This window comes from Suncus etruscus, chromosome 15 (assembly GCF_024139225.1).
Source record: "Suncus etruscus isolate mSunEtr1 chromosome 15, mSunEtr1.pri.cur, whole genome shotgun sequence".
Lineage (NCBI taxonomy): Eukaryota > Metazoa > Chordata > Mammalia > Eulipotyphla > Soricidae > Suncus > Suncus etruscus.
The window spans coordinates 85505793-85522792 of record NC_064862.1 but is presented as its reverse complement, the minus strand read 5'-3'; the positions used below and the strand labels follow the sequence as shown (position 1 = coordinate 85522792).

Here is a 17000-nt window from a genome sequence, read left to right as displayed (position 1 = left end):
AGCCAGGAGTGGTTCTTATAGAGAATTCTCACAGAGCCAGCTGAGCATCTCACACACACACACACACACACACACACACACACACACCAAAAGTCCTGAGATATAGCTCCCAGGTCTGGTCCTCTCAAAAGACTAAAGGCTGAACAGACAATAAAATGCCAGGTTGGCATGTGGCTAATCTAATTCGAGCCTTGGCATCTCAAATGGTCCTTTGAGCACTGCCAGGAGTCATTCCTGAGTACAGAGCTAGGTCTCCAGGTATGGCCCCAAAAGAAAGAAAGACTAAAGGCTCTGGCATCTAACAATTCAGGATTGTTTTGGAGAGGAGTCACATTCAGGGCTGCTCAAAGACTACTTCCTGATGTTAGGGTGATCACGTAATGATAGGGCTCAAACCAAACCAAGCCACTTACATGCCAGACATGCCCTCCAGCCTGTTCAGCTATCTTCTTTTTTTTTTTTTTTTTTTTTTTTTTTTTTTTTTTTTGGTTTTTTGGGCACACCCTGTGACGCTCAGGGGTTACTCCTGGCTATGTGCTCAGAAGTTGCTCCTGGCTTCTTGGGGGACCATATGGGAGCCGGGGGATCGAACCGCGGTCCGTCCTAGGCTAGCGCAGGCAAGGCAGGCACCTTACCTCCAGCGCCACCGCCCGGCCCCTCAGCTATCTTCTTGACCCATCAATTCAGGTTCAAAGTTCATGCAGTGGGATCACTAGATAGTACTATGAATGATGAATACATTTGCCTTGTGTGTGGCCAACCCAGGTTCAATCCCCAGCACTCCATATGACTTCCTGAGCCCATCAGGAGTGATCCCTTAGCACAGAGTTAAGAGTAAAACCTGAATACCACTGGTTGTGCCCTTCATCCATCCTGGCAAAAAAAAAATGTACTCAGACTGGGGGTATAGTACATGGGTTAAGGCACTTGTCTTGCAAGCTGTCAAAACTAATCCATGGTTTGGAGTAATAGCACAGTGGGTAGAGCATTTGATTTGCACATGGCCAACCTGGGTTTGATTCAGGCATCCTATGTGGTCCCTTGAGCCTACCAGGAATGATTTCTTAGCTCAGAGCTAAGAGTAACCCCTGAGCACTGCCAGGTGTGACCCCAAAACCAAACAAAAAAGCTTCTTCAATCGTCAGAATGCATCATGTCCCCTGAGGACCAAAGAGAGTCATCCTTGAGTATAGCATGGAATAACACCTGAACACTGCCAGATGTTAACCCCAAAAGTAGGTAAATAAACTATGATTGAGTAGCCAGAGTGATAGCACCGAGGTAGGACCTTTGCCTTGTATGCTACCGACCCAGGACAGACTGGGTCCAATCCCTGGCATCCCATATGGTCCCCAAGTCTGTCAGAAGCTGAATGCAGAGCCAGGAGTAACCCTGAGCACCACCAGGTGTGGTCCCCCCCCCCCAAACACAAAACAACAAAACTATGGTTGAGAATGAAGCTATCTATAGGGATTTAACCACATATCTGGAAAACAGCTAGCCCATCTTAAACTTCCAGCACCACAGTCAAAAATAGCATCTGAGGGGGGCCGGAGAGATAGCATGGAGGTAGGGCATTTGCCTTGCATGCAGAAGGATGGTGGTTCGATTCCCAGCATCCCATATGATCCCCCGAGCCTGCCAGGAGCGATTTCTTTTTTTTTTTTTTTTTTTTTGGTTTTTGGGCCACACCCGTTTGACACTCAGGGGTTACTCCTGGCTATGAGCTCAGAAATCGCCCCTGGCTTGGGGAGACCATATGGGACGCCGGGGGATCGAACTGCAGTCCGTCCTACGCTAGCGCTTGTAAGGCGGACACCTTACCTCTAGCGCCACCTTCCCGGCCCCTGGGAGCGATTTCTGAGTGTTGAGCCAGGAGGAACCCCTGAGCGCTGCTGGGTATGACTCAAAAACCAAAAAGAAAAGAAAATAGCATCTGAGGACAGACTTTAGTTCGATCCCCCGGCGTCTCATATGTCCCCCAATCCAGGAGCGATTTCTGAGCGCATAGCCAGGAGTAACCCCTAAGCATCACCAGGTATGGCTCAAAAACAAAAATAAAACAAAAACAAACAAAAAATAGCGCCCGACCACTGCCAGATATAGAACTCTGTAAAAAATGTTAGTAAAGTATATTTTTTGTTTTGCTTTTTTTGTGTGTGTGTGATTTTTGGGTCATACCCGGCAGTGCTCAGGGGAAACTCCTGGCTTTATGCTCAGAAATTGCTCCTGGCAGTCACAGGGGACCATATGGGACGCTGGGATTCGAACTGATGACCTTCTGCATGAAAGGCAAACGCCTTACCTTCATGCTATCTCTCCCACCCCAGTAAAATATATTTTTAATTGGAGTTAGAGCCATCATACAGCAGGTAAAGCATTTCCTTTGCATGTGAACAACCTGAGTTTGACCGCTGGCTTCCATATGGTGCCCACAGCCCTGCCAGTAGTAACTCCTGAGCCTAGCCAAGTGTGGCTCCCAACCGAAAAAACAAACAAACAAACAAAACAAAAAACAGAATGTCCATGTTGCCAATTACTGTCTATATCTCCCAGAAAGTCCCTTAAACTTCATGAACCTCTCTGGATGTGGTGCCCCAAACCCCAAATACTCAAAACCAAATAAATCAGAAACCCTGTAGGTTTCTTCTAAAATGTTTTAGAATGGGGCTGGAGAGATAGCACAGCAGTAGGGAGTTTGCCTTGCTCGTAGCTGATCCAGGCTAGATAGTAGTTCAAATTCCAGCATCCCATATGGTGCCTGGGGCCTGTCAGGAGCAATTTCTGATCACCTGAGCACCTATGGCTTGACCCAAAAACCAAATAAAATAAAGTAAAATGTCCTAGAATGTTCTTGTAATGTCTACAGCCAATTCCAAATGTCTACTCCACTAGGACCTCAGGCCATATGGTAAGAAGCAGCTGGGGCCGAGAGATATCACAGTGGTGTTTGTCTTGCAAGCAGCCAATTCAGGACCTGAGGTGCTTGGTTAGAATTCCGGCGTCCCCTATGGTCCCCTGTGCCTGCCAGGAGCCAGGAGTAACCCCTGAGCACCGCCAGGTGTGGCCCCAAAACCAAAACAAACAAACAAAAAAAAAAACACGAAAGAAAAAAGAAACAGGCTTGCTGAACGTGTAAATGTGAAATATCAATTAATATTATCTACCTATATCTCAGACTTTCTGACAGACAAGGGCTAGGTTAAGAGAGTTAATGGGAGACAACCATCCACATAGTCCCAGAGCTATCTTTAACAGGGCCAAAGAGATAGTCCAGTGGGGAGGACATTTGCCTTGCACGTATCTGACCAGGTTCTGACCCTGGCATCCCATATGAACCCCTGAGCCTGCCAAGAGTGATTTCTCAGTGCAGAGCCAGGAGTAATCCCTAAGCACCACTGGTGTGGCAAAAAAAAAAAAAATTAAAATTATTTATCAGACAGTATGTGTGCCAGGAATTACTTCATTCATGATAGAATCAAAAACTAAGAGTCATAAAAAGAAACAACTAAGAGTCATGGGGCTGGGGAGAGAGTCTACAGAGCACACACAGCACATGCTCTGTATGTAAAAGGGCCAGGTTCAACCCCTGGCACTCCGTGATCCCCCAAACAATATCACCAACAATGATTGTCCAAGCACAGAGCCAGGAGGAGCTCCTGAATATTGCTTGGTGTGGCCCCCAAACCCATACCCCCAAAGTAAGATAAAGTTAACTGTTCCTGATGGCCCTTAAAACTGCTGAATATGGTTCTGGAGATCCTAGCACTGCCAGCTGAACACCGGGAGCACTGGCGAGATGGTGTAGGGGTTAAGGCACTTGCCTGGCCCATGCCCAATCTCGCTTGGATCAATTCCGGCCTACTCTGGTCTCCAGAGCACTGCCAGGAATGATCCCTGAGCACTGAGCCAGAAGTAAGCCCTGAACGCAACTGGTTGATTCTCAGGCTAAAACCATCCCCTTTAAAAAACAAACAAACAGGGGCCGGGCGGTGGCGCTCGAGGTAAGGTGCCTGCCTTACCTGCGCTAGCCTAGGAGACGGACCGCGGTTCGATCCCCCGGCGTCCCATATGGTCCCCCAAGCCAGGAGCGACTTCTGAGCGCATAGCCAGGAGTAACCCCTGAGCGTCACCGGGTGTGGCCCAAAAACCAAAAAAAAAAAAAAAAAAAAAAAAAAAAAAACAAACAAACAAACAGGGAATGGAGAGATAGCATGAAGGTAGGGCGTTTGCCTTGCATGCAGAAGAACGTGGTTCGAATCCCGGCATCCCATATGGTCCCCCGAGCCTGCCGGGAGCGATTTCTGTGCGTAGAGCCAGGAGTAACTCTTGAGAGCCGCTGGGTGTGACCCAAAAACAAAAAACCAAAACAAAAAATTACCAAACAGATAAGGAGTCCAGTGTAGACCACCTACAAGACATAAAGTTTTGTCCCGGGAGTTCCTGGCCCCGGGGAAGCAGAGTGGGGTGGAGGAGAAAAAGCACCAGGTGGAAATCTGGAGGACTGTCTGGAAGTGAAAACCCAACCACGGATGCTCAGGTTCCAGAAGGCGTGGCAGAAAGAGAAGCAGGACAAAGAGGCAGTGGGAAGAGTTTACTAACTGCACGACACACAATTCCCAGTTGCCCCCCGCCCCGTGAGCGCAGCGGCCAGAGTCCCTTTCAGCCATCCGGCCCCAGCAGAGTCGCTGGCTGCTGCAGCAATCCAGCACAACCCTCGGAGTGCGGTGCTGCTGAGCTGCCTGGGGGGTGCTCGGGAGATCCGGACTCCAAGCTAGGCTCGGGCCAGCGGGGGCTGGACTCAGGGCTGGGCCGGGGGCTGGGGCCTGCTGCAGCATCACTGCTGTCAGACGTGGCGGCCGGTTCTCCAGCTTTGGCGTCTGCACCTTGGGGACCAGGCTGCGGGCTGGGCATGGATTGGAGGCTGGTTTGGGGTGGGGAGGCCCGGCTGGAGCCAGGGTCAGGCCCAGCCGCATTGGGGAGCGAGCCTTGCCCGGGTGTCAGCACCGAAGCTGCAGCCACTGCAGCTGCAGCGGCCGCCGCCGCCGCTGCGCCTTCGTGCACGCGTTTGTGCTTGGTGAGGCTGGACGCCTGACCGAAGGCCTTGCCGCACAGCTGGCAGCGGTAGGGCCGCTCCCCGGAATGCACGTGCAGATGTTGCAGCAGCGCCGAGCTCTGCCCGAAGGCCTTGGAGCAATGCGGGCAGGCGTAGGGCCGCTCGCCGGTGTGGATGCGCAGGTGGTGCTGCAGGTTGGAGCTCTGACCGAAGGCCTTGCCGCAGTGCGGGCAGCGGTAGGGCCGCTCGGCCGTGTGCGTGCGCTGGTGCTGCAGCAGGGCCGAGCTCTGCCCGAAGGCCTTGCCACACTGCGGGCACGGGTAGGGCCGCTCGCCCGTGTGCGTGCGCAAATGCTTCAGCAGCGCCGAGCCCTGGCCGAAGCCCTTGGCGCACACCGGGCACTTGTGCGGCCTGGGCCCCCCGTGCGTGCGCAGGTGCTGGGCCAGCAGGGAGCCGTGGCCGAAGGCCTTGCCGCACACCGGGCAGTGGTGCGGCTTTTCGCCGCTGTGGCTGCTGCGGTGCTTGAGGAGCGTGGAACGCCAGCCGAAGGCTTTGCCGCACGCCGCGCACTGGTAAGGCCGCGCGCCCGTGTGGATACCCCGGTGTTGTGCCAGGGTGGCACCGTGGCTGAAGGACTTGCCGCAGTCGGGGCAGCGGTAGGGCTTCTCGCCGCTGTGCGTGCGGCGGTGTTGGCTCAGCCCCGAGCTGCGGCGGAAAGCTCGGCCGCAATCCGGGCAGGAGAAGGGCCGTGGCGGGCTGGCGGGGCGCGCGGCGGGCACCACCCCGGCGGGGCTGCTGGAGAGGGTGGTCGGGGCTGGAGCCAGATCGGAGGCGGCGGCGGTCAGGGGGTCCGCCGGGTCAGCGTCCGGGCTGAGGGTCTCGCTGTCGGGGTCGAGGATCAGGGGTACCGGGCCGATGACGTCGGGATCCAGGTCGGAATCCGAGGGATCTGGGTCGCCAGCGATGGAGAGGGCGCTGGGCGCCGTGGCTGGGTTGGAGACGTTGGGGTCCAGGTCTTCTGAATCTTCCCGCTCGGGTTCGGGCTCCTCTGGGTCTTCAGGTAGAGGCGGCAGAGTTTCCCCGCTGGGGTCCGGGTCTGAGTCCGAATCCAGTTCGTCTTCGTAAGGATGTTTTTGCGCGCGGTGAATGGGATTCCTCACCAGGACGGAGCGCCGCATCTTGCCGCGTGGAGAGGTGCCTGAGGCTTCCAGGACAGGGTCTGCTGCAGGGGAGAGCAGATAGTGGGTGATAGGCCGGTTCTGGGCAACTGGCAGAAGTGGGGAGAAGGAAGGGAGAGGGGGGCCAAGCTCCAAAGATGCACACACATCTTTCGCCCTCTGCCCTTGCCCACGCGGTGCCAAGGATGGATAGGCCCTTCCTGCAAAGCTCAAATTGGAACTCTCTCTCCCACCCTCCAAACACACTCGTGCTTTGCCCCTGAGGGGGCTTTGGGCCATGTCATGCTCGGACCCCAATTTTTTGCATTCAAAACTTGAGCTCTCTGCACCCCATACTTCAGATCTTTCTGTCTCACACAGAACCTTGCATGGCTCACACCAGCCAGGACAGGAAGGAGGACCCTGGTGGGACATGACACGAGGGACTCTCCCCTCTCAGCCCCACACACCTGGTTGGTGCTCAAGGGAGCCAGCAGTCGAAGTGTGTGGTCCCCAAGTTCAGGGCTGCACCCCTCTCTGCATGCTGGACTCCGGTCCTGATAAGCGGAGTCCTGCGAAAGAGAGAGAGTTCTTGGTTCTTGCTGCGTGGAAGAAAGCTGGGGAGGGATTTCACAGTGCAGGACATCTTCTATGAAGGTTTGAGAGCTCCTAGCTGCGGGGACAGGCTTGGGGGCTCTGAGTATGAGGGGTTGGGTCTTTTACTCCTGGGCCAGAGAGATAGAATGGAGGTAAGGCATTTGCCTTTCATACAAAAGAACGGTAGTTCGAATCCCGGCATCCCATATGGATCCCCGAGCCTGCCAGGAGCAATTTCTGAGCATAGAGCCAGGATAGAGCCAGGAGTAACCCCTGAGCGCTGCCAGGTGTGACCCCAAAACAAAACAAAACAAAAAGTGGGGGCCAGAGAGATAGGATGGAGGTAGAGCGTTTGCCTTGCATGAAGAAGGATGATGGCTTGGCTCGAATCTTGGCATCCCATATGGTCCCCCAAGCCTGCCAGGAGCAGATTTCTGAGCATATAGCAGGAGGAACCCCTGAGCGCCACCAGGTGCGACCCAAAATACAAAAACCAAAAAAAAAAAAAAAAAAAAAATTACTCCTGAAAGAAAGCTGGACCGATGGTACAGCGGTAAGGGCATTTGCCTTGTATGCTGCTGAACTGGGGCTCAATCCCCAACATCCCATATGATCCCCTGATCCTGCCAGGAGTAATTTCTGAGCGCAAAGCCAGGAGTAACCCCTGAACTCCTCCAGGTATAGCCTCCCCCACCCCCAATTACTCCTGGTGGTGCTTGGGGACCTTGTGGATGCCAGGGATTAAACTCAGGTTATCCATGAGCAAGGCAAGTGACCTCCACGCTGTGCTATAGCTCTGGTCCCCCTAGAAGAGGTTCTTTGAGTCACTCTGGAGCTTTGCAGCCTATATGCGGGGAAGTGGCTAGAACTTTTTCTGGATGTCCTCTGAGGTTACTGGGAACATGCAGGAAAACCCTGGGATTCCTTTCTAGGGGATACACCACCTGATGGCCAGACCTCATAATTGCATCTCGGTAGTCAAAGCTATGGACTCTGGGGTCTGAAGCAAGAGCATGGCTGAGTATGATCCTCCCCCCAAAAACAAACAAACAAACAAAAAAGAACAAATGTGCTGAATAAAATGTGATGTGTTGTACAAATACAATCTAGTTTTTGGTTCTGTTTGGGCTCAAACAGTGGTGCTCAGGGTTGACTCCTGGCTCTGTGCTCAGAAAACATACTCCTGGTGGGGCTCAGGGGACCCCATGTGATGCTGGGGATTAAATCAGGGTTGGCTGCCTGCAAAGCCAGTGCCTTCCTTGCTACCCTGTCACTCCTCTTTCCATGCTATACTCTAAAGTGAGAGGGAGGCTAGGGAGAAAATATGTGGGAGCTCAGGGGGTGGGAGCAGACAGGGAGACACCCCCAGATATGAGAACGAGACAAGAAAGAGCTGTGGGTTCACCTAATACCCAAGTGGATGAGAGATACGGACTTTTCATGTCTGGCCAGGTGAAAGGAAAAATCAGGCTCATTTTGGGTTATTGGGGGGACCCCTGAGCCCTCTCCTAGGAAGGGAAAATTCCTGAGTAACAGAGCTCTGGTCTGGCGTGGTGTGGGGTGGTGTGGGGGTGGGGGAGGATGCTTTTGAATCTTCTGGAAATCGGATCCTGAATTCCAACTCAGAATGGGAACTGGGAACTGAGGCAAGTGTGTGTGTGTGTGTGTGTGTGTGTGTGTGTGTGTGTGTGTGTGTGTGTGTGTGTGTGTGTGTGTGTGTTAGAGATGCCCCCCAAGGAACAGAATGAGCTGAGGAGGAGAATATATGCTCTTGCTGAACATTTGGGGGACAAAAGCAACAGATGTCTTTTTGAGCAAAGGCGGCCGTGGGACTCCTCTCTGGCGCACCCTAAGTAAACCCCATAATGGTGGGGGGAACTGAACTGGCCGAATTCATGCCTTGCCTCCTTCCCCAGACCTTATGAGGGGGTACAGTGTCGGGAAAGGGCAGAGATTCTTGGAAAGGTGTCCTTTAGCTTGCCTTCTGATTTCCCACTTCTTAGCTGAAAGGTGAGAGGCGCAATAACTGGGGTCTTTGCTGAGTTAGTGCCCAGGGGAGCAGGCGACGCCCCCCTCAAAATAACCTTCTATAGAAGGAAGGTGCTTGCAGAAACTCTGAGTTCCAGGCTGGAGAGTGAAGCAAACAATAAGTGGATGGAGAAAGGAGGATGTTTCTGGGTCCCCCTCCTGGGGTTGGGCCTCTTGAACTCTGGGCTTCATGCTGGAGGGTGTGGGGACAATACTGGGGTGCCCGAGCGCCTCCAGGGAGCAGGGGAGGGGCCGCTTTGCAATCCCCACCCCAAGGCAGTTCGAGTCGCTCCCGCCTCGGCTACACCCCCCAAACGCTGGGCTCCTGGGCCACAGATCTTTCCATCCAGCCGGCCCGTCCCCCCTCGGAGGACATGGGGGCGCGCTAGGCCGCTGGACCGTGCGCCCCCTCCCATCGCGCGCCGATCCATCCAGCTCTCCCGGGCCCGGGGCGCCGGCATGAAAGACGGGGGGCGAATAGAGGTCGCCCCGGGCCGCGCCCCACTTGGGGGGGGGTCCCCCGCACCCCGTCCTCCCGCCCATCGCCCACCCCGACCCTTTCCCCCGCCCCCCGGCCCGCTCGGGGGGTCACTCACCCGGCGCCCCTCGCCCCTGCCCCGCCGCCGGCGCCCCCCGGGCCTGCAGGAAGCCCCCCGCCCGCCAGCCCCGCCGGCGGCCCCCTCGGCCCAGCGGCCCCGCCAGGCGCTCCCGGGAGCCAGAGGGGCCGGCCGAGGGCCGCAGCGGGAGGTGCTGGGACTTGTAGTCCAGCAGCGGCGGCCATCGCTGCCCCCGCCCCCCGGCCGCCTTTGTCCCGGCCCCGCCGCGCCTTTGTCTGCCGCGCGCCCCGCCGGGCCCGGCCTGCACCTCCCCGGGTCGGGGCCCGGGCGCCCAGTTTCTCCGGACATCGCCCTGCTAGCTTTGCTCTCTGTCCTCTCGGCTGTCTGTCTGGCTATCTGTGTGTCTGTCTGTCTCTGTTCTACCTCCTCTCCAAGACTCCCAAGTCTGATTGTCTGTTTTTATTGGGGTGGGGGGCTGTTACACCTGCCTGCGTGTAATAGCACATCAACTATTCACCAGCGCATGTTGGGGATCGAATCCGAGGTCTTGCACATTCAAAGTACAGTGCGGCTCCAGTTCCATTTTTTGAACCCCCCCTCTCCATTTCTCTCTCTCCATTTCTCTCTCTCCATTTCTCTCTCTCTCCATTTCTCTCTCCATTTCTCTCTCCCCATTTCTCTCTCCCCATTTCTCTCTCCCCGTTTCTCTCTCTCCATTTCTCTCTCCCCATTTCTCTCTCTCCATTTCTCTCTCTCCATTTCTCTCTCTCCATTTCTCTCTCTCCATTTCTCTCTCTCCATTTCTCTCTCTCTCTCTCTCTCTCTCTCTCTCTCTCTCTCTCTCTCTCTCTCTCTCTCTCTCTCTCTCTCTCTCTCTCCCCCGTTTTGGGGTCACACCCGGCAACGTTCAGGGATTACTCCTGGCTCTATGCTCAGAAATCGCCCTTGGCAGGCTCAGGGGACCATATGGGATGCCAGGATTCGAACCACTGTCCTCAGCATGCAAGGCAAATACCTCCATGCTATCTCTCCGACCTCTCCATTTCTCTTTTTGTGGTGTGTGTGTGTGTGTGTGTGTGTGTGTGTGTGTGTGGTAGAGAGAGAGAGAGAGAGAGAGAGAGAGAGAGAGAGAGAGAGAGAGAGAGAGAGAGAGAGAGAGCAGGACTTACTCCTGATTCCATACTCAGGGATCACCCCTGGCAGGACTAAGAGTCTATGGGGTGTTGGGGATTGAACCCCAATTGGGGTCCTGCCTGCAGTACTATTGCCCCAACCCGGATCCATCTCTCTCTCACTTCTCTCTCTGTCTCTCAGTGTTCGGGACTTACTCCTGGCTATGCACTCAGGGATCAGTCCTGGCAAGCTCTGGGAACCTTATGCGGTTCGGGGGATCAAAACCAGGTAGGTCACATACAAAGCAAACACCCTCTTCACAGTACCACTGATTATTCCAAAACTCTAGAGACATCTCTTGCGTCACAATTTGTTTTGCTCCCCCCAAACACCACCTAGAGAGAGTGTGGTTCTCCCTCTGACTTCTCCACCTCACCCCCAATCAAGGTTCCTGACTTTAATCAGAGCTCCTGGAAGTGATTTCCAAATTTGTTCTTTTCTGCTTTATCCAGACTACTTCCCCGTCTTCCTGAGCCTGAAAAGTGAGTAGGGGCTTATCTTGCATGCATCTGACCTGGCTTTGATTCCCAGCACCCCATAAAGACCCGCCAAGTTCTGCCAGAAGTGAGCCCTGAGCACCGCTGGGTGTAGCCAAAAAAGGGGGGGGGTGGCTGGAGCTATAGTAGCGGTAAGGGCACTTACCTTGCTCATGGCCAACCTGGCTTTGATCCCCAGCATCCCGTAGGGTCTCCTACACCTCACCAGGAGTGATCCCTTAGTGCTGAGCCAAGAGTCAGCCCTGAACACCCTTAGATGTGGCCCTAAAACAACAACAGGGGCCATAGTGACTCACCTGACCTGGGTTTGATCCCCGGCATCACATATAGTCCCTGAGCCTGCCAGGAGTGATTTCTGAGCGCAGAGCCAGGAGTAACCCCTGAGCACCACTGGGTGTGACCCCTCGGGAAAAAAAAAAAAGACCCTTCCTAACCTGCTTAGCTGCCTCAGTCACTCATGTTCACTCACTACCAGCACTGGTGGACAGGCTGAGTTCAGGTAACCTGTAGCAGAAGTGGGGGGCCAGTCTGGGCACCTACCACTTGCAGACTCGGATCCTGAACATGAGAAGGGACAAATACTGGACTACTGGGCTGGGATATTCTCTCTGAACATCAACAACCATCCCAGAATATCAACAAACACCAAACAAGGCCACTCTGAAACCATGCTGCATCCCAGAGAAAGACAAGGCCATATCAAATCACACACACAAAATTTTTTTTTTTGAAATTTGAATGCATGGCATGTCTCCAGAGGAACACTCAAGCTGCTTCTTCTGGTGGCTAGACCCAGACAAGAGCATTCCTCAAATTCCACTGACTCCCCAAGTCTTCAAGGCACTCGCAAGCTTACTGACTCGCTTCCTCTCTCCTTACAAATCAGTCAAGGCGGGGGCCGGAGAGATAGCATGGAGGTAAGGTGTTTGCCTTTCATGCATGAGGTCATCGGTTTGAATCCCGGCGCCCCATAGTTCCCTGTGCCTGCCAGGAGCAATTTCTGAGCCTGGAGCCAGAAATAACCCCTGAGCACTGCCGGGTGTGACCCAAAAATCACACACACAAAAAAAATCAGTCAAGGCTGGAGAGATATAGTCCACTTGCGTTGCACAAGGAGGACCTCAGATGGATTCCAGACACCCCGCAGGGTCCCCCCCCCCCCAGCAATACCAGGAGTGATCTCTGAGCACAGAGCCAGGAGTCAGCCCTGAGCATACTGCCAGGTATACCTTGAGATGGGGAGTTGGGGAGGCACATGCCTGGAATGTACAAAGTTGTGGTCACCTGAGGGAAGCCTGGTGGTCTCCTGATACCACTGTATCAGTGGTATACTCAGTGCACTCCAAACCCCACACACAAATAATGCACCACAGACCCAAATCCTATGGGATTTCCTTCAGCCATCAGCTGCTTTTATTTTTCCCAAGAGGAGGAGTCACACTAGGAGATGCTCAGGGGCTACTCCTAGCTCTGCACTCAGCAGTTACTCCTGGCTGTGCTTGAGGGACCATATGGGTTGCTGGGAATTGAACCAGAATATGCTGTATGCAAGGCAAATGTCCTATCTGCTATACTATCTCTCTACCTGCTTCCTGCTACTTCTTATAGAACCCCACAACTAATGAACTCCTAGTGCTTTCATTTTTGGAACAAGCTCATTGGGCAGGGTTGGAAATATGAGGTGCTGGGTAGCTCAAAGGACAGATAATACAATATCCAGAACTTTGGCATGCAAAATCAGTGCTCTGGCCTTTTGACCCACCTCACATCTTTGAAGCCAGCTTTAAAAGCCAACTTTTGGGGGTTGGAGAGATAACAGCTGGGAAGGGATCTGCTTTGCACACAACCCAGTTGGGTTCAATCCAATCCTTGGCATCGCCTGGGTCCTCTGAGCTTCAGCAGTCCTTTATGCCAGCCAGGAACGATCTCTGAGCACTGAGCCAGGAGTAAGCCCTGAGCACCGCCAGATGAACCCCCTCCAAAAATTAAAAAATAAAAAAAAAAAAAACGAGAAAGACATCCCATTCATAGACATTAACAAGCAAATGAAATTTCCAAGATTTGTGCAGTTCCATATCTGGCCCTGATGCTCGCGGCAGCCCCTGTGGAGCCCAACGTCCGGAAAGGAGAAATCTGGCATGATTCTAAGCATGTGTCTCCAGAGACAGGGGTTGGCTGTGCAGGGCTGGGGAGAGAAAAACAGCAGGTTGATGGGATCTAGGGGCTCTCGCCAAGCCTCCTGCAAGACAGACACACTCAAGGAGAGACTCCCATCTGTTGCATTTGTCTGCCAGCCCAGCTCCAGCCAGCTCCAGCTCCAGCCTGGGGCTAAAAAGGGAAGTTAGTTAAATGAGTTGGAAGCTTTAAAAAAAAAAAAAAAGGCATTAGCTGGGAAGCAGGATTTCCCCCCAGGCTAAAGCTGAGTCTGGCACATTGTCACCCGGGGACAAAGATAGAGACGAGGTGGAAGCTGGTGGTGGGCGGGGCTGGCGTCGCTCTGTTGCTAGGAGACGGGAGGAGGGATCCCCCAGCAGGTTCCCAGAACCCAGTTCCTAGAGATGGGTGGGGCTTAGGTGCTGAGTTATCCAATCATAAGCACCCATTTTGCTCTGAGCGTGGTGACTGGCTGATATTGGGCGTGGGCCTCAAATGAACCAATTGAAGCACTGTTTAGATCCCAATGGAAGGCGTAAGGGGGCCAGAGTGGTAGCACAGCGGTAGGGTGTTGGACTTGCACAAGGCTGACCCATGATGGGCGCGGGTTCGATTCCCGGTATCCCATATGGTTCCTCCCCCAATTGAAGGCGTAGGAGTCGAAGGGGAAATCTCTCTTAGGGGGCATTAATTGTAAAGATTACAACTGTGCCCTCCATAGGAGATGTGGCAGGGGAAATAGTCCTGCTATGGAATTGACAGGCTTGATGTTATATTTTCTTTTGCTTTTGGGGGGCACACTCAATCGTGCTCAGGGGTTACTCCTGCTCTGTTCTCAGGGAACCCTATAAGATGCCAGGGATCGGATCTGGGTCTGTCGCGTGCAAGGCAAGCACCCTCCCCGCTGTACTATCTCTCCAGACCCTTGATGGAAAGTTTGATCCTAATTTTCTTGTATCCTAATTGGTATTATCCGGTCCTTCAGGGGCTTGAGCAAGCTGGGTTTTGTCCTTCGTAAAGCAAATGAACCAAGACTTTCTGAAATGGTTGTTGTCCTTTGCTAGGTCCTTATGCAAGAAAGACACGTACCTGTATGCTACTTGCATTCATTCTTGTTTTGTGAGGAAGAGATTGAGAAGGTCAGAACCTGGCTTTACTGGCCCCAGGACAGAAAGACTCAAGAGGCAGGTCTGGATTCTGCAGCTTAGTGGTGCTTGCTTGCAGTATTTTTAGTTTGTTTTTGTTTTGTCTGTTTGCTTTTGGCCCCACCCGGCTTCACTTAAGCGCTACTCTTGGCTCTGTGCTCAGAAATCGCTCCTGGCAGGCTCAGGGGACGATATGGGATGCCGGGAATTGAACAAGGGTGCTTCTGGGGTTGGACGCGTGCAAGGCAAATAAATGCTCTACCACTGTGCTATCGTTCTGGCCCTCATTTGTTTTTTAAAACTCCTTTAAAAAATAATTAAGTGGTTTTTGGGCCACCCCCTGCTATGCTCAGGGGTACTCATGGCTTTGTACTCAGAAATCACTACTGGCAAGCTCGGGAAAACATATGGAATGCCAGAAATTAAGCCGGGTTTGTCTCGGGTCGGATGCATGCCAGGCAAATGCCCTACCGCTGTGCGATCTCTCCGGCCCCATGCTTTTTTTTTTTTTTTTTTTTTGGGGTCACACCCGGCGATGCTCAGGGGTTACTCCTGGCTGTCTGCTCAGAAATAGCTCCTGGCAGGCACGGGCGACCATATGGGACACCGGGATTCGAACCAACCACCTTTGGTCCTGGATCGGCTGCTTGCAAGGCAAACGCTGCTGTGCTATCTCTCCGGGCCCTTTTTTTTTTTTTTTTTTAAACTCCTTGTTTGGAAACAGATAGTGCTGGAGATGAGGCACTTGCTTTCATGTAGCTCACCCCTGTTTGATCTCCAGCACACATATAGTCTTCTGAGAAGCATAGGTACTGCTAAGTATGGCCCAAAAGATCATTCCTTCCCCCCCCACAAATAAACCCAGCAAGGATGAAGCAATAGTACAAGAGGTTGAGAGATTACTTTGCACGTGGTTAAGCTGGGTACGATCCCTGGCATCCAATATGGTCCACCCTGAATACCATTAAGAGTGATCCCTGAACTAAGAGTAAGCCCTGAGCACTGTACGGTGTGGTCCCCTGCAATAAAAATGTGTCAGGCTGAGGTGGAAAAACACTGCTTATCATGGTGCCAACACCATCAACCATGTGGTCCGTAAGTTGTCAGAAGCGTAGCTACAAGAGCCATGTTGTCCCCAGCGGACTCAAAGCTGGACTCTTGTCTAGGAAAGCTTGGCCTCACACACACACACACACACACACACACACACACACACACACACACACACACACACACACACACACACACCTCCTGGGCTGGCTGGGCCTTCCGGGACTTTCCCTTTTGGGAAGTCTTAGGACAACATACTCATTCATTCCTAGAAGCTGGATTTTCAGTAGCCAGCAAGGCCCACCTTTGGCACAAACACAAACAGCCCAAACAGCAGGGGAGGGTGGAGTTTCAAAGAGGGGCGCTGTCCAAGGTACCACCCACCCACTTACTTCAAGATGCCACCATATATTCCTTTCCACCTCTCTCTCTCTCTCTCTCTCTCTCTCTCTCTCTCTCTCTCTCTCTCTCTCTCTCTCTCTCTCTCTCTCTCTCTCTCTCTCTCTCCCGCCTTCCCTCACCTCCCCCTTCCATCCTTTGTCTCTCTCCATTTTACCCCTATTTATATTTTGGGGACACACCCAGTGGTTCTCAGGATATGTAAATATATATATGTGTGTATATATATATATATATTATATCCTAGATTAGTAAGAAGACTTGGATTTATTTTTGTTTCTTTTTCTGGCCACTACCAGTGGTATGTTACTCCTGGCTCTGCATTCAAGATTCACTCCTGGTGGTGCTTTGGGGATCGTATGGGATGCCAGGAATCGTACCAGGTCAGCTGCATACAAGGAAAATGCTCTCCCTGCTGTACTGTTGCTCCAGCCCTGCACACTCACATTTCTTAGTCTCCCTCTAACTTATTTTGCTTATTATGATTCCCTCTGATTCTATCAAATACCACAACGTGGGGTAAGGCGAATACTTTCAGCTGAGTCTGGTCTTGGCTCTATGCTCAGTTATTATTGGTAGAGCTTAAGGGACCTATGTGACTCAAGCCATGAAACCAGGGTAGGCCATATGCAAAGCGAGAGCCTTTTACACCAAGAACACTATTGCTCCAGCCCCATGAACAACTACTTCAACCATGACTGAGCAGAACTTTTCCTGGGACCATAAAGAAAGACTCTATCCTAGGCTTCATCCTAGGATCTGTGCAAAATCCAAGATCTCTAATTACAGAAGACTGACTTTGACAACTGCAATGGAGCAGAATGTTTCCTGGCACCATTAAGACCTTAGGGTTTGTGCTCACTTTGGCAGCACAAATACTAATATTGGAACGATACAGAGAAGATTAGCATGGCCCTAGCACAAGGATGACATGCAAATTCATGGAGCATTCCATATTTAAAAAAATCCCTTGGGAGGCTGGAGAGATAGCATGGAGGTAGGGCAAACATTTGCCTTGCATGCAAAAGAATGGTGGTTCGAATCCTGGCATCCCATATGGTCCCCTTATCCTGAAGGAGTGATTTCTGAGCGTAGAGCTAGGACAAACCCTTAGTGCTGCCAGATGTGACCCCAAAACCAAAAACAATTACTTGGGGTTTGACAATTAACATATCCAGAGCCTGTTA

The 17000-nt window shown here is 52.6% G+C and overlaps 2 protein-coding genes and 1 non-coding gene across 3 annotated transcripts in view; 2 read left to right on the top strand and 1 right to left on the bottom strand.

Moving 5' to 3' along the window:
- Window positions 1-17000, top strand: part of CLEC4G (C-type lectin domain family 4 member G) — a 284468-nt gene that overhangs the window by 174804 nt on the left and 92664 nt on the right. The window lies entirely within an intron of this gene.
- On the bottom strand, window positions 4663-9510 carry ZNF358 (zinc finger protein 358). Its single transcript, XM_049788273.1, has 3 exons — window positions 9435-9510; window positions 6684-6785; window positions 4663-6278 (listed from the first exon to the last, which is right to left on the bottom strand). Exon 3 carries the CDS (start codon window positions 6232-6234, stop codon window positions 4663-4665), a length of 1572 nt encoding a protein of 523 aa, XP_049644230.1. The 5' UTR covers window positions 6235-6278; window positions 6684-6785; window positions 9435-9510.
- On the top strand, window positions 16668-16774 carry LOC126031721 (U6 spliceosomal RNA). The gene has a single exon (XR_007503553.1). It is a non-coding gene; the product is annotated as a U6 spliceosomal RNA (small nuclear RNA).